This window comes from Schistocerca serialis, chromosome 5 (assembly GCF_023864345.2).
Source record: "Schistocerca serialis cubense isolate TAMUIC-IGC-003099 chromosome 5, iqSchSeri2.2, whole genome shotgun sequence".
Classification (NCBI taxonomy): domain Eukaryota; kingdom Metazoa; phylum Arthropoda; class Insecta; order Orthoptera; family Acrididae; genus Schistocerca; species Schistocerca serialis.
In genome coordinates, this window is record NC_064642.1 from 622,026,336 (window position 1) to 622,045,451 (window position 19,116).

The window sequence follows — 19,116 nt, forward strand, 5'->3', positions numbered from 1 at the left end:
ACAGTGCATCACCCTGGTGCTGTCAATACGAGACCATCCACTCACCAGGGCATCGGTCGAGATCTGTTGAGCAGACGAGATACGTTCGACTCCCATCTGTCGTACAGCGAGGGTCGCCTGACGTAGGAGTCTGCGGTTCGGCGCCGCCCGCGCTGTCCCGATTCACCGACGCCACCAGCGCCGCGACGCGGCCAGCAGTGCCCTGCGACCCGCGCAGTGGCCGTGACAGCCGAGGACGCCATGTCAGCCACAACTGGCGTCTGACGCAGCGCTGCACCGCCGCTTCAAACACACACCTTAGCCCTGCATCAATTGGGAATCGACGCCAGATCGCGTCCACTAGATGTGGATGCCATTCGTCTCTATGAGTGTCATGTCCCGTTGGGACGTACTGTCGTTTGATCCCACATAGAATCAGTTATCGAGGACGTAGAAATCACAACCTCTAGCGCAGAGAAGCAACTGTTAAAGTTGGAAGCCAAGCACTCGCTACGTCCAGTTCCGTCTAACAGAGAGTACAATGCGGCATTGCCCCTTGCATAGCTTGCATTTATCGAGAATCTCTCATCCAACCCAAAGTCCCAAGGATCTGAAAAAAGAGCAGATGACTCCTGTATATAAGGAAAAAAATCAATACACTTAACATCGGCTGATTCAGAACTACTGATCACATATTGAGTTCGAAGATACACACATCAGAAAAGCCGGCCGCTGTGGCCGAGCGGTTCTAGGCACTTCAGTCTGGAACCACGTGCACTACGGTCGCAGGTTCGAATCCTGCCTTCGGCATGAATGTGTGTGACGTCCTTAGGTTATTTCGGTCTAAGTAGTTCTAGGGGACTGTTAAGTGCCATAGTGCTAAGAGCCATTTGAACTACTTGAACATCAAAAAAAGTTTTGCATCACTTCGGTTCCGAGGGTTGCGAAACCTGTACAAAAACCCGGAATAGAGATCAACATTAAAATTATTTCCGCCCTTTTTATAGCTCATGAAAACCACACATTTGCACCATCATACAGCGAGACCTTCTGAGGTGGTGGTCCAGATTGCTGTACACAACGGTACCGCTAATACCCAGTAGCAGGTCCTCTTGCATTGATGCATGCCTGTAGTCGTCGTGGCATACTATCCACAAGTTCATCAAGACACTGTTGGTCCATATTGTCTCACTCCTCAACAGCGATTCGGCGTAGGTCCCTAAGAGTGGTTGGTGGTCACTTCGTCCATAAACAGCTCTTTCCAATCTATCCCAGGCATATTTGATAGGGTTCATGTCTGGAGAACACGCTGGCCACTCTAGTCGAGCGGTGTCGTCCTCCTGAAAGAATTCATTCACAAGATGTACACGATGGGGGCGTGAATTGTAGTCCATGAAGACGAATGCCTTGCCAATATGCTGCCGATATTGTTGCACTGTCGGTCGGAGGATGGAATTCACGTATCGTGCAGCCATTACGGCGCCTTCCATGACCACCAGCGGCGTACATCTGCCCCACATAATGCCACCCCAAAACAGCAGGGAACCTCCACCTTGCTGCACTCGCTGCACAGTGTGTCTAAATAGTTCAACCTAACCGGGTTGCCTCCAAACACTTCTCCGACGATTGTCTGGTTGAAGGCATATTGCGACACTCACCGGTGAAGAGAGCGTGATGCCAATCCTGAGCGATCCTTTCGGCACGTTGGTGGGCACATCTGTACCACGCTGCATGGTGTCTTGGTTGCAAAGATGGACCTCGCCATCGACGTCGGGAGTGAAGTTGCGCATCTTTAAGCCTATTGCGCATGTGGCTGCACGAGAAGCGTTATTCAACATGGTGGCGTCGCCGTACGGTTCCTCCGAGCCATAATGCGTAGGTAGCAGGCATCCACTGCAGTAGTGGCCGTTGGGCGAGGCATGTCATAGATATTTCCTGACACCCTGTATCTTCATGTCGCAACTACATCGCTTTGGTTCACTCCGAGACGCCTGGGTACTTCCTTTGTTGGGAGCCCTTCCTGGCACAAAGTAACAATGTGGACGCTGTGGAATCGCGGTATTGATTGTCTAGGCATGGTTGAACCAGAGACAACACTAGCCGTATACCTCCTTCCTGGTGGAATGACTGGACCTGATCGCCTGTCGGACCCCCTCCGTCTAATAGGCGCTGCTCATGCATAGTTGTTTACGTCATTGAGCAGGTTTAGCGACATCTCTGAACCGTCAAAGGGACTGTGTCTCTGATGCAATATCCACAGTCAACGTCTATCTTCAGGAGTTCGTGAGATACAAAAGTATCTGTACATAAGTCAGCAAGGATTTAGAAAGTATCGCTCGTGGGAAATTCAGCCTGCCTTTTCTCAAATGATATCCTACAAACAAATCTGAGTTTTCCTATAGCACAACGTTTCAAAAGCTTCTTTTCTTGTATGAACGCGGACCCACGTTTCGCTTCCATACAAGGTTACGCTTCAGACAAATGCCTTCAGAAAAGATTCCATGATACTGCAATTGATATATGCGAATGTAGACTTTTCCGGCATGTACAGTTGATGAAAAGCTCTCGGGTTTGCACCCAGGTGGCAGTATTATAAAACCGCGACCTTTCGACGAGTGACACACTCATCATCTTCTGGCGAAGTTAGGAGTTATATCAAACCAGATTCAAGACCTAACAACAACATCACTGCTACTACTACTACTACCACTACAGCTACTAAGTAACAGTGGCAAAAAAATAATGGCAACAAATACAAGATTATAGAGAGCAGGCACTTCAGCGTCTCTTCCGTAGTGATCTTCGCCAGAATATGATTAGTATGTCACTCGTCGACACGTCGCGGATTTATAATACTGCCACCCGCTAGAAACCCGAGAGCTTTTCATCAACCTCAATTGATATTTTATGTTAATAAATTCTTCTCTTTTCCAGAAATGCTTGTTTCGCTGTTGCCAATCTGCATTTCAAATACTCCCTAGTTCTCCCTTTAAAACTTACTTCGCTTCCCAAATAGTAAAACTCATCTACTACTTTCAGTCTCTCTGATTTAATTCCCTCAGTATCACTTGATTTAATTCGAGGCTACATTCCATTACTCATGTTTTACTTATGTTAATATTCATCCGTCAATGTTTTCTCAATACACTATCCATTCCGTCCAACTACCCTCCCAACTCCTTTGCCGTCTGTGAGACTATTACTGTGTTACTTTCAAACCAATATGATTTTATTTCTTCTCCCTGCACTTTAATTCCCATTCAGATGTTTTTCCTTGTATATCAGTCGAACAAATCAATTTGATAATCACCGTCCCGTGATTAATATTTTGCACCAGTTGTAATTCATATGTGCTATCTCACTCTGTCTCTTCCTAGCTCTCTCACATACACATATGAAAAAATGCCGTGATCGCCAGAAATATTTCTAGAATTTCTGGCAACGTAGGCCAGATACTCATAATCATGGTCCTTTAATAGGAGTATAGTACGCAACAGAAACCGAATTCTCATGTTCGGTACCGAACTATTAACCTCGTAAGACTAGCACTTACTTGCCGTACTTTTACTAAGTAGACAAAATCAATGAACTCTGTTACATAGGCAGTAAACTAAATCGTGATGGACGGAGTAAGGAGGCCTTAAAAAACAGACTAACACCTGCAAAAAATGCATGGACGATAACCAGTTTGGACAAGAAGAGAACAGAAGCTTTCGAAATGTGGTGCTACAGAAGAATGCTGAAGATAAGATGGGTAGATCACGTAACTAATGAGGAGGTATTGAATAGGATTGGGGAGAAGAGAAGTTTGTGGCACAACTTGACTAGAAGAAGGGATCGGTTGGTAGGACATGTTTTGAGGCATCAAGGGACCACAAATTTAGCATTGGAGGGCAGCGTGTAGGGTAAAAATCGTAGAGGGAGACCAAGAGATCAATACACTAAGCAGTTTCAGAAGGATGTAGGTTGTAGTAGGTACTGGGAGATGAAGAAGCTTGCACAGGATAGAGTAGCATGGAGAGCTGCATCAAACATGTCTCAGGACTGAAGACCACAACAACAACATCCAAAATAAATCTACTAGTTTCAAACATAGCGAAACATTGACTACGGGAAAACCGGAACAGAAGAGAATCGAAGCATTTGAGATGTGGTGCTACAGACGAATTTTGAAAATTAAGTGGACCGATAAGCTAAGGAATTGGGAGATTCACCGCGGAATCGACGAGGAAAGTAATATATATAAAACACTGACAAGAAGAAGGGACAGGATGATAGAACATCTGTTTAGACATCACAGAATAGCTTCCAAGGTATTAGAAGGAGCTGTAGAGGATAAAAACTATAGAGGAAATCAAAGACTGGAATACATCAAGCAAATAATTGAAGACGTATGTTGAAAGTGATTCTCTGAGATGAAAATGGCTGGCACAAGAGAGTAATTTGTGGCGGGCCGCATCAAACAAGAACAACTGCTGAACTGTGTGTCGTACAATGATGTAATTTTGTTGGTTCATTCAGGGTTATGTGGCTACTGTCTACAGAATGTGTCGCAATACAGTTAGTAGAAAAGAATAATAAATTAACGTCAAACTTAATGCTTCATGCAGTTTTACTTCATGAACACTGAAAAGGTGTAAACGTAAACTTTTTTCCTTTTATCATTTTGTGGGCGTTGCCAGAGAGGAAACGTTCCCTAAAGGTATGAATTATATGTAAAATACGTTGCAAGTTAAGTCCTCCCACTGCCCGGTTGTCCAATACTGGATGAACAAAATACGCTATGCGCGCATCGTGCGCTACACTACGTTTTCGCCCTCATCTCCTTCCCTTTCACAGTTAGGAGGTTCTCATCCCTACAGCGATCCTTTGTAAAGTTGTATCTGTGCCATGTTTGGCTGAAATTGGTCCTATGGTTTAGGAGGAGATGTGAAAGATACACACACACACACACACACACACACACACACACACACACACACAGATATATATATATATATATATATATATATATATATATATATATATTAGTTTACTCATACTGAGTATGAAGGGGCGATCTGTATTTACTTTCTCAGGAGAAGAAAAGCTTCATAGCCAAGATTGCGAAAATCACTGTGAGCCGTGCTGATCCCTGCTTATGCGTTGCTTTAAAACTGGGTTGTTACTCAGTGTTTGGTTTCCTCACCCGTTATCGCTGCCCAACATGGTGTGTAGTTTTTGACGGGTTAATGTATTTTTGGTTGTGGGAGGCTATGTCTATAACGTTTTGGATTTGGAAATCTCGTATACTGGTCGTTGGTTAGCAAGCCGTCTTGTCGGTGGGTCCCTGACTGTCTCTTGGTTGTGTAGCCGGCGGATCGAGTATTGTTGGGCCGACTTCTTCTCTCACCTAAGGGAGCGTTAAGATTTCAAGGGCAGACCGAGCTCCCTGGAAACTTCTGAGAGCCGTTGCCTATACTGCCTTTCTTGTTGGCGTTTAATTGTGTATTTTTAATGGCTCATAGCCGATGGTTGGAATTTCTATGCTTGTAATTGTGTTTTTAAAATCAAAGGCCTTCAGTCGTTTTAAAAGTAAGTTTTTCTAAATTGGGCAAGTCTTACATTGTCTGAAGATAGAGCTTGGGTCTTCTGCCTGTTGAAAATTTATTGTATTGTTTTAAAGTATCAGCCTTAAGCCGCTTTAAGTTTTAAGGATCTCACTTATTAAGTATTACCTTTTGGAAGATAAAGCTGTGGGCTTTCTGCCTGTTGAAAAGTTATTGTAGTGTATTGTTTTTAAAAGCATCGGCCTTCAGCCACTATAAGTTCTAAGGATCCTACTTATCAAGTATTACCTTTTGGAAGATAAAGCTGTGGACTTTCTGCCTGTTGAAGTTTTATTGTATTGCTTTTTAAAAGCGTGGGCCCTCAGCCGCTTTAAGTTTTAAGGTTCTTACTTATCAAGTATTACATTCTTTCAAGATAAAGATGTGGGCCTTCTTCCTGTTGAAAATTTATCGTAGTTGTATTGTTCCTAAAATGATGGGCGTTCGGCCGCTTTAAAATTTTAGATTCTTACTTATCAAGTCTTACATCACTTGGGCTTAAATACTATTTAAGGTTAAAAACTTTGGGCCTTCTTCCTTGGAAAATTGGTCGCAGCTTTTTTTTAAACAAAGGCCGTCATCCGTTTTGGAGTAAGGTTTCTTATTGGTCATAAAGATTGGGCCTTCTGCCTATTGAAAGGTTATGGTAGTTATGTTGTTTTAAATTGATCGGCCTTCAGCCACATTTAAAAAACTTAATCTATCTGACTAGTCAAGTCTTGCATCGCTTGGCCTTAAATACTATTTAAGGTTAAAGCATAGAGCCTTCTGTCTCAGAATAAATAACAAATATTTATAGCAGTTGTATCTAATTCCTGGGCCTTCAGCCGTTTTAGAATTAAATATCTTTTCTGTCGATAGTCAAGCTTAGAAGTAGCGCTGTAATGTTTGGACAACTAAATAAAGTGTTATGTTTGAAGTTTAACTGACAGCGGCTCATTCTGGCCCTCTTCCACAATTCCTACTACTGGTCCTGTCCTGCGGGTTTAGCAGGGCGTCTCACACTGTGTTGTGGATAACCAGTTTCGGTACTCTACGTTACCATCTTCTGATCTTCCTACAGGTTATGTTTATAATAACCTGTAAGAAGGTCTGATGATTTTTGTAACATAGTTTACCGAAACCGGTTATGCACAATACAGTGTTTCATCGCAATCTTGGCTAAGAAATTTTTCTTCTCATAAGAAAGATACATGTATTTTTACAGTATGTGTGGATATTTACTGGCGCAAAAATGACTACTAAGCATATATAACATACTGTGGAGCATAATTTGCCACATACAATGGAGGCGGAGAAATTCGCAGTGATGTAGCCCAAATTCTGTTTCACTATATAGCAAAGGTCCCATAGAAGTCGAAATGTATCTCACGCAGCACAATACTGTAAACGGCGACCTGCGACATGAGTACGGCACATGTTACAAGGAGACTTTCACTTGGATGACGCTGTACCTGGACACGACACTATCGACCTGGCCCCTCCCGCGGGAGGTTCGAGTCCTTCCTCGGGCGTGGGTGTGTGTGTTGTCGGTAGCATAAGTTAGTTTAAGTAGTGTGTGAGTCTAGGTACCGATGACAACAGCAGTTTGGTCCCTTCCGAATTCACACGCATTTGAACATTTATAGACCTGGTGCAACAACAAGTGCCTCCCACTTGATGACGCATTTATATCGATCTTTGACCAGTCTCTGTGATCCATTGTCCACAAGAATCGTAAGTGGAGGTGTCATTTGGCCAACATGGGAACACATTGTGGTCCTCTGCGATGGAGCCCTCCATTCAGAAATGTATTCTGAACGGTGTGCTGGGATACACCGGCGCTTGCAGCGGCACTGTACTCTTCCACCAGGTCTGCCACAGACTGCCTACTTGGCAGTATTGGTGTTTCCGAGGCGCCCGTTCCCAAGCGCTGGCCCATAACAATCTCCTGTTTGTCATTTCGCTTACGTCAGTGGCTTTCCCCATTTGCAGCCTCCGAGCGTGGGTCCGGAATTCCATGAATAAGGAGTTGCTCCAGAACTTGAGCACGCTAGCCTTTCGCTGTCGATGGGGGAAGGGCATCATGCGTAGGATAAAGGAGCTTTAACGCTCAGATGGCGCCTGCAGCGGCACGTGTTAGCCCCGTGGTGGGGGCGGCAGGCGGCATTTGGGAGGGTTGGGCGAGAGGCGGGATCCGGCCGCTTGGTCGTGACGCGGAAGGTAATTTGTATTTTGAGAGAACAATAAATCACTGTCAGTTGCCTGCCTGAAGAAATCCGCCAACCGCGGCGCGCTCTTCAGCAGCTGCTGCTGCTGCGTCTGCAGCTGCAATTCGCAAGACATCCAGCAAAATGACTCGTATGTCTTATCTGTACCAGTCTGTCCCACACACCTATCACGTAGAGGAGTACAAGCTACATATTAATTATGGTGATTAAGAAATTCGCTATGGTTGAAGGTTCGAATCCTGCCTCGGGCATGGATGTGTGTGATGTCCTGAGGTTAGTTAGATTTAAGTAGTTCTAAATTCTAGAGGACTGATGACCTCAGATGTTAAGTCCCATAGTGCTCAGAGCCATTTGAACAATTTTTAAGAAATTCGCGCTGTTCTTCTCTGTAGCACGAATAAGTTATCTCATAGGAATATGGGACGTATGGCTGCGCTAAGAGTACACCTTGTGTGTAGTAGAACATAGACAGCACTCGGGTTGTTGCGAGGGATAGCAAAACAATGGTAGTTTGTTGCGAGGGACAGCAAAACAGTGGAGTTTCGAAGTTTGACTACGGCGGCGTCGGTGTTTCTTCAGATTACGTTTGTTACACGAATTAGTTTCGCTACTAATTAATTATTGATGGCAGGTTGGTTAACGAACTGTGCCTGTGGAACAATATGTTGCGAGAAAAGGTGAGGTGATAATTTTGAAATAGGAATCCACATCAGAAAATGTGTAGGTTTGTACACTGTGGGGTGCAGGAGACTGAGAACACCCGGGTAGTTGTGATATAATTCTACTGAATTCTTCTCTACTGTCGTACAGTAAAGACAGATTTCGGTCACACAGTCTACACCTAGTCGCACGTAGCGATTCAGAAAGAAGCCTCTTGATTCACCTTCAAATGAATTTTCGCGTTATGAAAATTGGTTCTTATGTATGGTAACGGTTTCCACTATTACGTAAAATTGCTTCAAATGATACGTCTCTTTCCATTTAGAGCTCGTATTTAACTTTTAGAATTTACAGATATTATCCCAAGCATCACTACCAACAACTGAGGGCCACAGCAACTTCTCAATCACAGTGAAATAACGGATTTTGTGGAGCACTGCTTCAATGAACTAATTCCCCAAACCCTCATATCAGAACGCTATTCAATCCATTTCTCGAAAATTTCTTCCAAAAGAATTTTGTAGTAATTGAAGAATCGCAGATGATCCTATAATGAATGTTAATTAATTAAAATAATGACACAACTACTTCGATAACTTTCGAGACACTTTATTCTGTCCATATCTAAAATCTATGATTAAAATGAAATATTTTGATGTATTTATAACCAATTTCTGTTTGATTTTGAATTTGACTTTATGTAATGACCTTCGTTCTTCTGTGTTTCTTGAACTTTTCCCCCACGTCGATCGAGTTCAGTCCATATATTACAACATGATTTGTTTGTAAACAGATCAGTCACACACGAGGATCTTCGAATCCTAGTTAGTTCACTGAATCATACTACTTATACATCTACATGGATACAACTGCAAATCACACAAGTGCCTCGCAGCCGGTTCATCCAACCACCTTCACAATAATTCTCCATTGTTGCAATCTCGAACAGCACAATGAAAAAACGAACAGCTATATCTTTCCAAGCGAGCTCAGATTTCCCTTAATTTATTAAGACGCTCGTTTCTCCCTATTTAGAGCGGCGACAACCAAATATTTTCTCAATCGGAGGAGAGAGTTGGTGACTGAAATTTCGTGGGAGGACCCTGCCATACCAAAAAACGCCTTTTGATGATATCCATCCCAAATCCTGTATCATGTCCGTGACTCTCTGTAGTCCATTTCGGTATAGTACAAAACGTGGTGCCCTTCTTTGAACTTTCTCGATGTACTCCATTAATTCTATCTGGTATAGATCCCAGACTGCGCAGCAGTACTCCAAAAGAGGCCGGACAAGCGTACTGTGGACAATCCCTTTAATAGATCTGTTACATTTTCTATGTGTTCTGCTAATAAAACGCAGTCTTTGGTTCGCCTTCCTCCCAACATTTTCTATGTCTTGTTTTCAATTTAAGTTGTTCGTAATGGTATTTCCTAGTATTTAGTTGAACTTACGGCCGTTATATTTGATTGATTTATCGGGTAACCGAAGTTTAATGGATTCTTTTCAGCCCTCATGTGGATGACCTCAAACTTTTCACTATTTAGGGTCAATTGACAATTTCTGCATCCCACAAATATCTTTTCTAAATCGTTTTGCAATTTGTTTTGGTCCTGGGATGAATTATCTTCTCGATAAACGACAGCATCATCTGCAAACAACCTAAGATAGCTGCTCAGATTGTCTCCTAATTCATTTAGATAAGGAAGAGCAGAGTACCTATAACACTACCTTGTGGAACGCAAGAAATCGCTTTTGTTTTACTCGACGACTTTCCGTCAATTACTACGAACTGAGACCTCTCTGACAGTAAATCATGAAACCAGTCACATAACTGAAACGATATTCCATCAGGAAGAAATTTCACTACAAGCCTCTTCTGTGGTACAGTGTCAAAATCTTTTTAGAAATCTACAAATACGAAATCCCTTATCAATAACACTCAACACTTCGTGCGAGTAAAGAGCTAGTTGTGTTTCACAAAAACGATGTTTTGTAAATGCGTGTTGACTATGTGCTAATATACCATTCTCTTCGAAGTAGTTCATGTTTCGAACAAGATATATTTTCCAAAATACTGCTGCATATTGACCTTAATGATATGAACGTGTAATTTAATGGATTACTCTTACTACCTTTCTTAAATATTAGTGTGACCTGTGCAACTTCCCAGGTTTTGAATATGGATCTTTCGTCGGGCGAGCGGTTTTATATGATTGGTAAGTATGGAGCAATCGCATCAGCCTACTCTGAAAAGAACCTAAATGGTATACAGTCTGGACTTGCTTTTATTAAGTGATTTAAGTTGCTTCACTACTCCGAGGATATATGCTTCCAATTTCCACATGGTGGCAGCTATCCTTGATTCGAATTCTGGAATATTTACTTCTTCTTGTTTGGTGAAGAAATTTCGGAAGACCATGTTTAGTAAGTCTGCTTTAGCTGCGCTGTCGGCGATGGTATTTCCATTGCTATCGCGCAGAGCGGTCATCAATTGTGTCTTGCCACTAGCATATTTTACATACGACTAGAATCTCTTTGGATTTTCTGATAGGTTTCGAGAGAAGGTTTCGTTGTTGAAACTATAATAAGCAACTCGCATTGATGGCTCCGAGCTTCTGTAAAAGATAGCCGATGTTGGAGATTTTGCGTTCGTTTAAATTTCACATGCTAGTATCTGCTAGTATCATTGTTTCTGGCAACTGTTCTGACCCGATTTGTGTACAGTGGGGATCAACTCCGTTGTTTGTTAATTCATTTTGTATAAATCTGTCAACTGCTGTCGATACTATTTCTTTGAAATCAAGCAACATCTGGTCTACACCTACATTGTTAATTTGAAAGTAGTTTAGATTGTCTCTCAGGAAGACTTCAAGTGAATGTTTAGCTGCTATTCTGAATAGGTTAATTTTTCGTTTTTGGAGGATTTTGGGGTTACAGTAGTCAGTCTCGTCACGACAATCCTGTTTTCACTAATCTCTGTATCCGTTTTGATGCTCGTTATTAACTGAGGTTTATTTGCTGCTAAGAGGTCAAGAGTGTTTTCACAACCGCTCACTATCGGTGTGGGCGTATGAACCAACTGCTCGAAATAATTTCCAGAGAATGCGTTTAGCACAATTTCGGATGACGTTTTATCCGTACCTCCAGATTTAAACATGTATTTTCGCCAACATATAGAGAGTAAATTAAATTCACCAACAACTATAAATGTATGAATCGGGTATGTGTTTGTAATGAAACCCAAGTTTTCTTTTAACGTTTCAGCAGTTATGTATCGTCTGAGTTGGGAGGCCGGTAAAAGGATTAACTTTTTATTTTATTCCGGTTGCAAAGAACGATCTCTGCCCATACTAACTCACAGGAACTATCTATTTAAATTTAGCTACAAATAAACTAACAGCAAAAACGACGCCACTGCCAACTGTGTTTAGACCATCTTTCGCTAAAATTTCGGGTGAACTCATCTCCGGCTTTAGCCAGCTATCAGTGTCTACATGTATTTGAGCATCAGTGCTTTCTATTAGCGCTTGGTGCTCTGGTACTTTCTCAACACAGCTACCATAATTTACAGCTCTCATATCGATACTGAAAATTAGCTTTCAGCACCGTTGAAAATTATAAAATTATCAGTTGATTCGTAAGACTAATTATAATTATGATGTACTGTTCGGTTGATTCCGTTAGAATGGCGTCAGAAACCACCACACTAATCGTGCGGTAGCGTTCTCGCTTCCCACGCCCGGGTTCCCGGGTTCGATTCCCGGCGGGGTCAGGGATTTTCTCTGCCTCGTGATGGCTTGGTGTTGTGTGATGTCCTTAGGTTAGTTAGGTTTAAGTAGTTCTAAGTTCTAGGGGACTGATGACCATAGATGTTAAGTCCCATAGTGCTCAGAGCCATTTTTGAACCACCACACTAAAGGAAATACCTGAATTGCAGATGGAGAGTTGGAGGCAGTTGTGGAAGTTTTCAGTGTTGTAGGCTAGCTTCTAACGTAACAGGTTAATTTTCCTTAAAAATTCATTAAAATTCTTCAATTAATCTGTGACTGCAAAAATCTATACATAAAAATATCGATATTTCTAAATAATCGTAAAATATTGGTGCAAATAAACTATGACAAATGTCATTGACGAACCGTAAAAAGTAAATTACATAGTAGACTAGCTGGCCCGGCCACGCACTACAGTCAAATTAATATTCACTAATACAGCTGAAAATAGTTTAGCCGATTTTAAGACGTATGAGATTGAGAATGCAACGTTCGCAAAAATTTGAAAGTAATTAGTAAAGTATCGGAATGTTTAAATTAACCACAAACCAACATAAATTTTAAGTTTACATTTTGTTCATCTCATATTCAACTACAGTTTGTAATCAGTGACTTATTTACAAAATACTTAATAAACTAATAACATATAAAAATGAGGCATATAACATTTATTTTTCGCCTTTCAATTCCATTATTTCAAATTATTACAATTTAAAATTTTCAATTATCTAAACACTAATTGGTGTACAATATTTTTGGTTAACCTGTCTTTTGCTGAAACGAATACTTTTGATGGTTTTCCCCTCACGTGAGCAGGTGATACATAGTTTCCCATGGGAGAAACACGTATTTTCCAAGTCTAAACCGGCAAATATATATTGTTTGGCCTTGAGACTTATTTATGGTCATCGTGAAAACTAAACGAATCGGAAATTAAAGCATTCGAAATGGCTATGGAGATTCTGACGCTATCACTGGAATACGTGGCAGCAGGACGATTTCTCCTTTAAACTTTCCCGCCGACCGGACTGACCGAGCGGTTCTAGCCGCTACAGTCTGGAACCGCGCGACCGCTACGGTCGCAGGTTCGAATCCTGCCTCGGGCATGGATGTGTGTGATGTCCTTAGGTTAGTTAGGCTAAAGTAGTTCTAAGTTCTGGGGGACTGATGGCCTCAGAAGTTAAGTCCCATAGTGCTCAGAGCCATTTGAACCATTGTTTAAGCTTTCCCGTCAAAATGGTTGCTTCGGGAACATTTTCGGTGATCCTTTTGATGTCCAGACGTGTACCGTTGCATAATGCGTTTAAATTGTCGTGAAGAATAATTGTTGAACCACTCTTAAACCGAAGATTCTGTGGTAGCATTCCTGGCATATCCAGGGAATTTAAAAATTCAGTTGGATAGTTTACGGCTTCGTTTTCATCAGCTATTGTGTCATAGCTTTAAAAGACATAAAATCACCGGGCAGCAACTGTTGTATCTGGGAATTAATTTCGTTAGCATCAACATTTATTGCTGCCAAAATACAACGATTCCTGAGCCAATTATGAAGAAACTCTGAATTAGTTCACTTTTTGACTCAACAACAGTGCAGAAATTGTCTGACTATCTGATGTCTTGTGTATTTGTGATGCAGTTCAGTTTCACCGTTTCCAATATCCAGTAATTGCTTAAAAAAATACTTGTGCCGATGGATCATTTTGCAGTTGTACTCGCATGTTCATGGTCAATCGAAGCGTCACGATTGTTTTAAGCATGCGTTAATCTTATCGGCAAAAGTAGAGCAAGAAAAGACTTGTAATGTCTGCCGGAAGTCGCCAGACAGTAGGAAGTTTATCGTTGCCTTTCAAATCTTGCATAGAACTGAATTTGCGTGTCTTGAGTAACAACGGTTTCGAATCGTCTGATTCGCCAGAAAGAAGTGATTGTAAGGGTTCCGGTGGAGTAGGAAAAGGTGGTGGTATACCTTTTCCTGATGCACAACACATACTGATTGCTTCATTGCGGAATTTTGACACTTGACAATACTGGCATATTTTGTCCATCGTACCAACTGTAATTTTAGAATGTGCAGAGTATTCAGTGTCTGGTGCGTAGTCGAAAGCAAGGCGAACGAATGATGCACGTGTTAATGCACGACTGGTTCCCTGCTTTCGCATTCTCTGAATGTGGCTATGTGCCGTTTTCACTCCGCTCTTGTTCTCGATATATTTTATCACAACGTTCATCACACTGGCCTCGAGATTCTTGTCTACTAATTTCTGCTGTCATGATTCGGTGAGGTGCGTTCCTTGCCGCGATTTGTTCATCCGATTCACGAGCTCTCTCAACATACTTGCGCTGTGCTTGTCTGCTACACGCATTGTTGATGTTAGAGTTTATCCGCACCATTATGCAGAAATTGAAAAAATGATAATATTTATTATTTTAATAAATAAATTACATCAAAATTAATGGATGAATTTATTAACAATTAACAGATTAAAACATTAAAGCGAAATACAAATGATAAAGTAGGAAGAAAGCAAGAAATAGTTACAAGTTTTCGAGGTGGTATAAAGATCAACGGAAGAGAAAATTATCTGTAAAGTTTTATATTATTATTTTTTCTGTTAAAAGTGATGATAATATCCAAACGATACACAGCACAATTATAACACAGTACTCAGTACAAATATAAAAATGATACACGAAAAATTGTAATAGAACGGTTATGTCGTAAACATGAACAAATATCATAATGCAGCATCTAGAAATCGAAACACGACGCCATCTACTGTATGTCTACCCAACCTAGATTTAAAAAAATGTTAGAGTGTTGTGTCGATGAATTAACCTGTTAGGATCCATAGAACTTGAATATAAATACATACTATTGTCGTATAATAAACATTTAATTTGCAATAACAAATATTGAGCTCAATAATCGAGATAAAAACTATCCTACATTTAAGTTGGACCAAATTACACTTAGCTGCAAAACTTCATCTAGATCGGTTTAGTAGTTTCGAAATTTATCCGGGACAGACGTCGTGACACGAGACTTTTATATGTATAAAGATATCGTTTTTTTAAAAAACGGAAGCATTATAGTGTTATTTTTATAAACACTGTAATGTTCACACTGTGTTTGAAATTCTAAATTTCCTGTAATATCTTAGGAATCCGCTTTGCGTTTTCAACCTTGGGACTGGTCGTGCGGGGAAAGGACTGAACGAAATGAAAAGATGACAGTCGCAGACATGGTGTATGTCGTGGTTGCGATATATCTCTCGATGTCAGAATACTGTGAGTGTTGAAACGATGCAAAGCGCGCGAAAGTTGGTGTGGTAGCGGCAGTGGTGTCCTAAAGTAGAGAAATTGTGGATTTTGGACAACAAGAATATCCAACATTTATATAAGTTGGAATTTGTAGCCAACAGAATTTCGAGGAAAATGGCTACTACAAGCAACTTGTTAGTAATACATCACGTCCATCTTAGTGGAGACGTGAAGAGTCTACCCATTTATCATTCTGTAACCGTCATCTACAGCGCAACAACGATTCCAGTAATCGGGGCAAAGTTTTTTTTATTAAATACAAGCAATTAGACGTGAACCGGATATTGCAGTCATGAGCATTATATATAATTATGGAAAAGATTCACTTTTTTCCCTTATGTGTTTGTTAAAGTGATTCTCCTAAAGTCAGAAACTGTGCCAACTTGTTTAAGTACTTTTGAGTAAATCTGAATCTTCAAAAGATCGTATAAAGCAATTTCAGGATAACTGCAATGAACGACTGACGTAAGAGAATTTAGCTCTAAAACAGAGCTTTAAATTTATTTGTGTTGTTACCAAATTTTCAAGCTGCGTTGTTGGTTACTTCCACTTCTTTTTCAGTTATCCAGTTTCCATTAATACATAGCTGCAGTGTTTTAAAGATGGGAGCCATTGAGCTATGTCAGAATCTAACAGTTTGCATCCATCTTGATTCCAAATAGTACATATAAATTGATTATCTGCCCCCGGTAGCTGAATGGTCAGCGTGACGGATTGTCAAACCTCTGGGCCCGGGTTCGATTCCCGGCTGGGAGGAGGAATTTTCTCCGCCCATGGACTGGGTGTTGTGTTCTCCTCATCATCATCCTATGCGACTGCAGGTCGCCGAAGTGGCGTCAAATTGAAAGACCGGCACCCGGCAAACGGTCTGCCCGACGGGGGACCCTAGCCATACGAATAAATAAAAATCTGAATATGAGTAATAATAACATAAATTTATTTCTGTAACACTTAAATAACTTCTGAAAGAACAAAGCTAAAGCCGGCCGCGGTGGTCTAGCGGTTAAGGCGCTTCAGTCCGGAACCGCGCGACTGCTACGGTCGCAGGTTCGAATTCTGCCTCGGGCATGGATGTGTGTGATGTCCTTAGGTTAGTTAGGTTTAAGTAGTTCTAAGTTCTAGGGGACTGATGACCACAGATGTTAAGTCCCATAGTGCTCAGAGCCATTTGAACCATTTGAACAAAGCTAAATTGCTCCTTCGGAGCTGGCTACCAAAAATCTCCTCGTATTTATTAGTATGTTTTTCAAAGTGTGACTGTACAGCCACAGATGTGACTTCTGAAGGTCTCTCTGGACCCTGTTTCGCGTAGGTTGAGCATTGATAATGTGTAGCCTACATATAGTCTAGGGTTGGGAAATTTGGCCGGCCGGAGTTGCCGTGCGGTTGTAGACGCTTCAGTCTGGAACCGCGCGACCGCTACGATCGCAGGTTCGAATCCTGCCTCAGGCATGGATGTATGTGTTGTCCTTAGGTTAGTTAGGTTTAAGTAGTTGAAAGTTATAGGGGACTGATGACCTCAGAAGTTAAGTCCCATAGTGCTCAGAGCCATTTGAACCATTTTTTTTTGGGAAATTTGGATCTCGCGTTTATTTTTTTTCCTTTAGTTGTCATCAAATTTTGTGCAACTTCTTTTGCTTCTAGTCACCGGATTTGTGCTCGCGTAGCACGTCCGGCCAGCGAGCGGTCGGTCACCAGTGGGCTTCGTTGCGGAGCGGAGGCGGCAGATATCGCGGAGTTTGTTGACAGTTGTTGGCGCTCCGGTGGGCGGGATTACCCGAGCGGTCTAAGGCGCTGCAGTCATGGAGTGTGCGACTGGTCCCGGGTGAGGTTCGAGTCCTCCCTCGGGCATGGGTGTGTGTGTTTGTCCTTAGGATAATTTAGGTTAAGTAGTGTGTAAGGTTAGGGACTGATGACCTTAGCAGTTAAGTCCCATAAGATTTCACACGTATTTGAACATTTGTTGGCGCATGAAGTCACAGTTGACAGATAAGAAGGGGTGTTGTCAAGCTAGGCGGTGGATGAGCGTCGGCACCCACAGCGGCAGCTGCTTTGTAGTTCGTCCGCTAGATGTCGGCACTCTTCGAGCTCAACTATTGGAGCGGACACTATGTATGAGAAATTCTGATGCTGGCAGACGACTCAAGAAGATGGTGCTGGTGTTTCAAGCGCCCTAAAGACGTTGGGGAGCAAAATGGTGGAAAGAACCTGCACGAGAGACTAAAGTATCCAATGAAGGACTGAAAAATCTTATATACACTGAAGGGCCAGAGAAACTGGTACAAATGCCTAACATTGTGCAGGGCCTCGCGCACGCACAAGTGCCGCAACACGACGAAGCATGGAGTCGCCTAATGTCTGAGGTAGTTCGGGAGGGAATTCACACAATGAATGCTGCAGGGCTGTTCACAAATCCGTAAGAATAAAAGGCGATGGAGACCTCTTCAGAACAGCACGTTGCAAGGTATCCCAGATACGCTCAATAACGTTCATGTCTGGGATGTTTAGTGGCGAGCGGAATTGTCTGAACTCAGAAGAGTGTTCCTGCAGCCACTCTGTAGCAATTCTGGAAGCGTGGGTTCTTGCATTGTCATGCTGCAATTGTCCAAGTCCGTCGGAATGCACGATGGATATGAATGCATGCAGGTGATCAGACAGATTGCTTACGTATGTGTCACTTGTCAGAGTCGTATCTAGACGTATCAGGGGTCTCATATCACACCAACTACACACGCCCAACACCATTACAGTGGCTCCACCAGCTTGAACAGTCCCCTAACATGACACGCAGGATCTGTAGATACGTGAGGTTGTCTCCGTACCCGTACACTCCATCCGCTCGATACGATTTGAAACGAGACTTGTCCGATCAGGTAGCCTGTTTCCAGTCATGTCGGTGTTGACGGCTCTAGGCGAGGCATAAAGCTTTGTGTCTGCAGCCATCAAGGGTACACGAGTAAATAACTACAGACCAGAATGTGCATTGTGCGCTGAAAAGTCGATAAATGTAACCACAAGATTAATTAACGTCGTAAAAGTAGCGGGAGCATTAAAGAACATCACTAGTTAGAAGAAGAGAATTAGGTTCACAATTAACTATATTTACTAGCAATAATATCAAATGGCTCTGAGCACTATGGGATTTAACTTCTGAGGTCATCAATCCTCTAGAACTTACAACTACTTAAACCTAACTAACCTAAGGACATCACACACACCCAGGCCCGAGGCAGGATTCGAACCTGCGAGCGTAGCGGTCGCACGGTTCCAGACTGTAGCGCCTAGAACCGTTCGCCCACTCTGGCCGGCAGCAATAATATCACCGAAAGTAACGTTTTTCGCTTTAAATGTGTAATTTATGTGATAATCGTAGGAGCAAATATACTTGATTTGACTCATGTGACCTATGCGGGCGTATATATACACTGCCGCCATCTTGGCTCAGGCACGCTGGTTTGGGCAGTATTCTCTACCAGTCTCTGGTGATTTGGTTGGGCGGTGGGTTGGTCGTCCCGTGAAGGTATTGAGATTTTCCTGCGCCGAGTTGTGGACGTAAAAAATTTTATCGCGTTTCGCCAGTGAACAGT

The 19,116-nt window shown here is 42.2% G+C and overlaps 1 protein-coding gene across 1 annotated transcript in view; it reads right to left on the reverse strand.

The window, feature by feature from the left end:
- Window positions 1–19,116, reverse strand: part of LOC126482143 (uncharacterized) — a 58,216-nt gene that overhangs the window by 21,670 nt on the left and 17,430 nt on the right. The window contains exon 2 of the mRNA XM_050106120.1: window positions 46–282. Coding sequence (XP_049962077.1) covers window positions 46–282 — 237 coding nt within the window. The remainder of the gene's footprint in view (window positions 1–45; window positions 283–19,116) is intronic.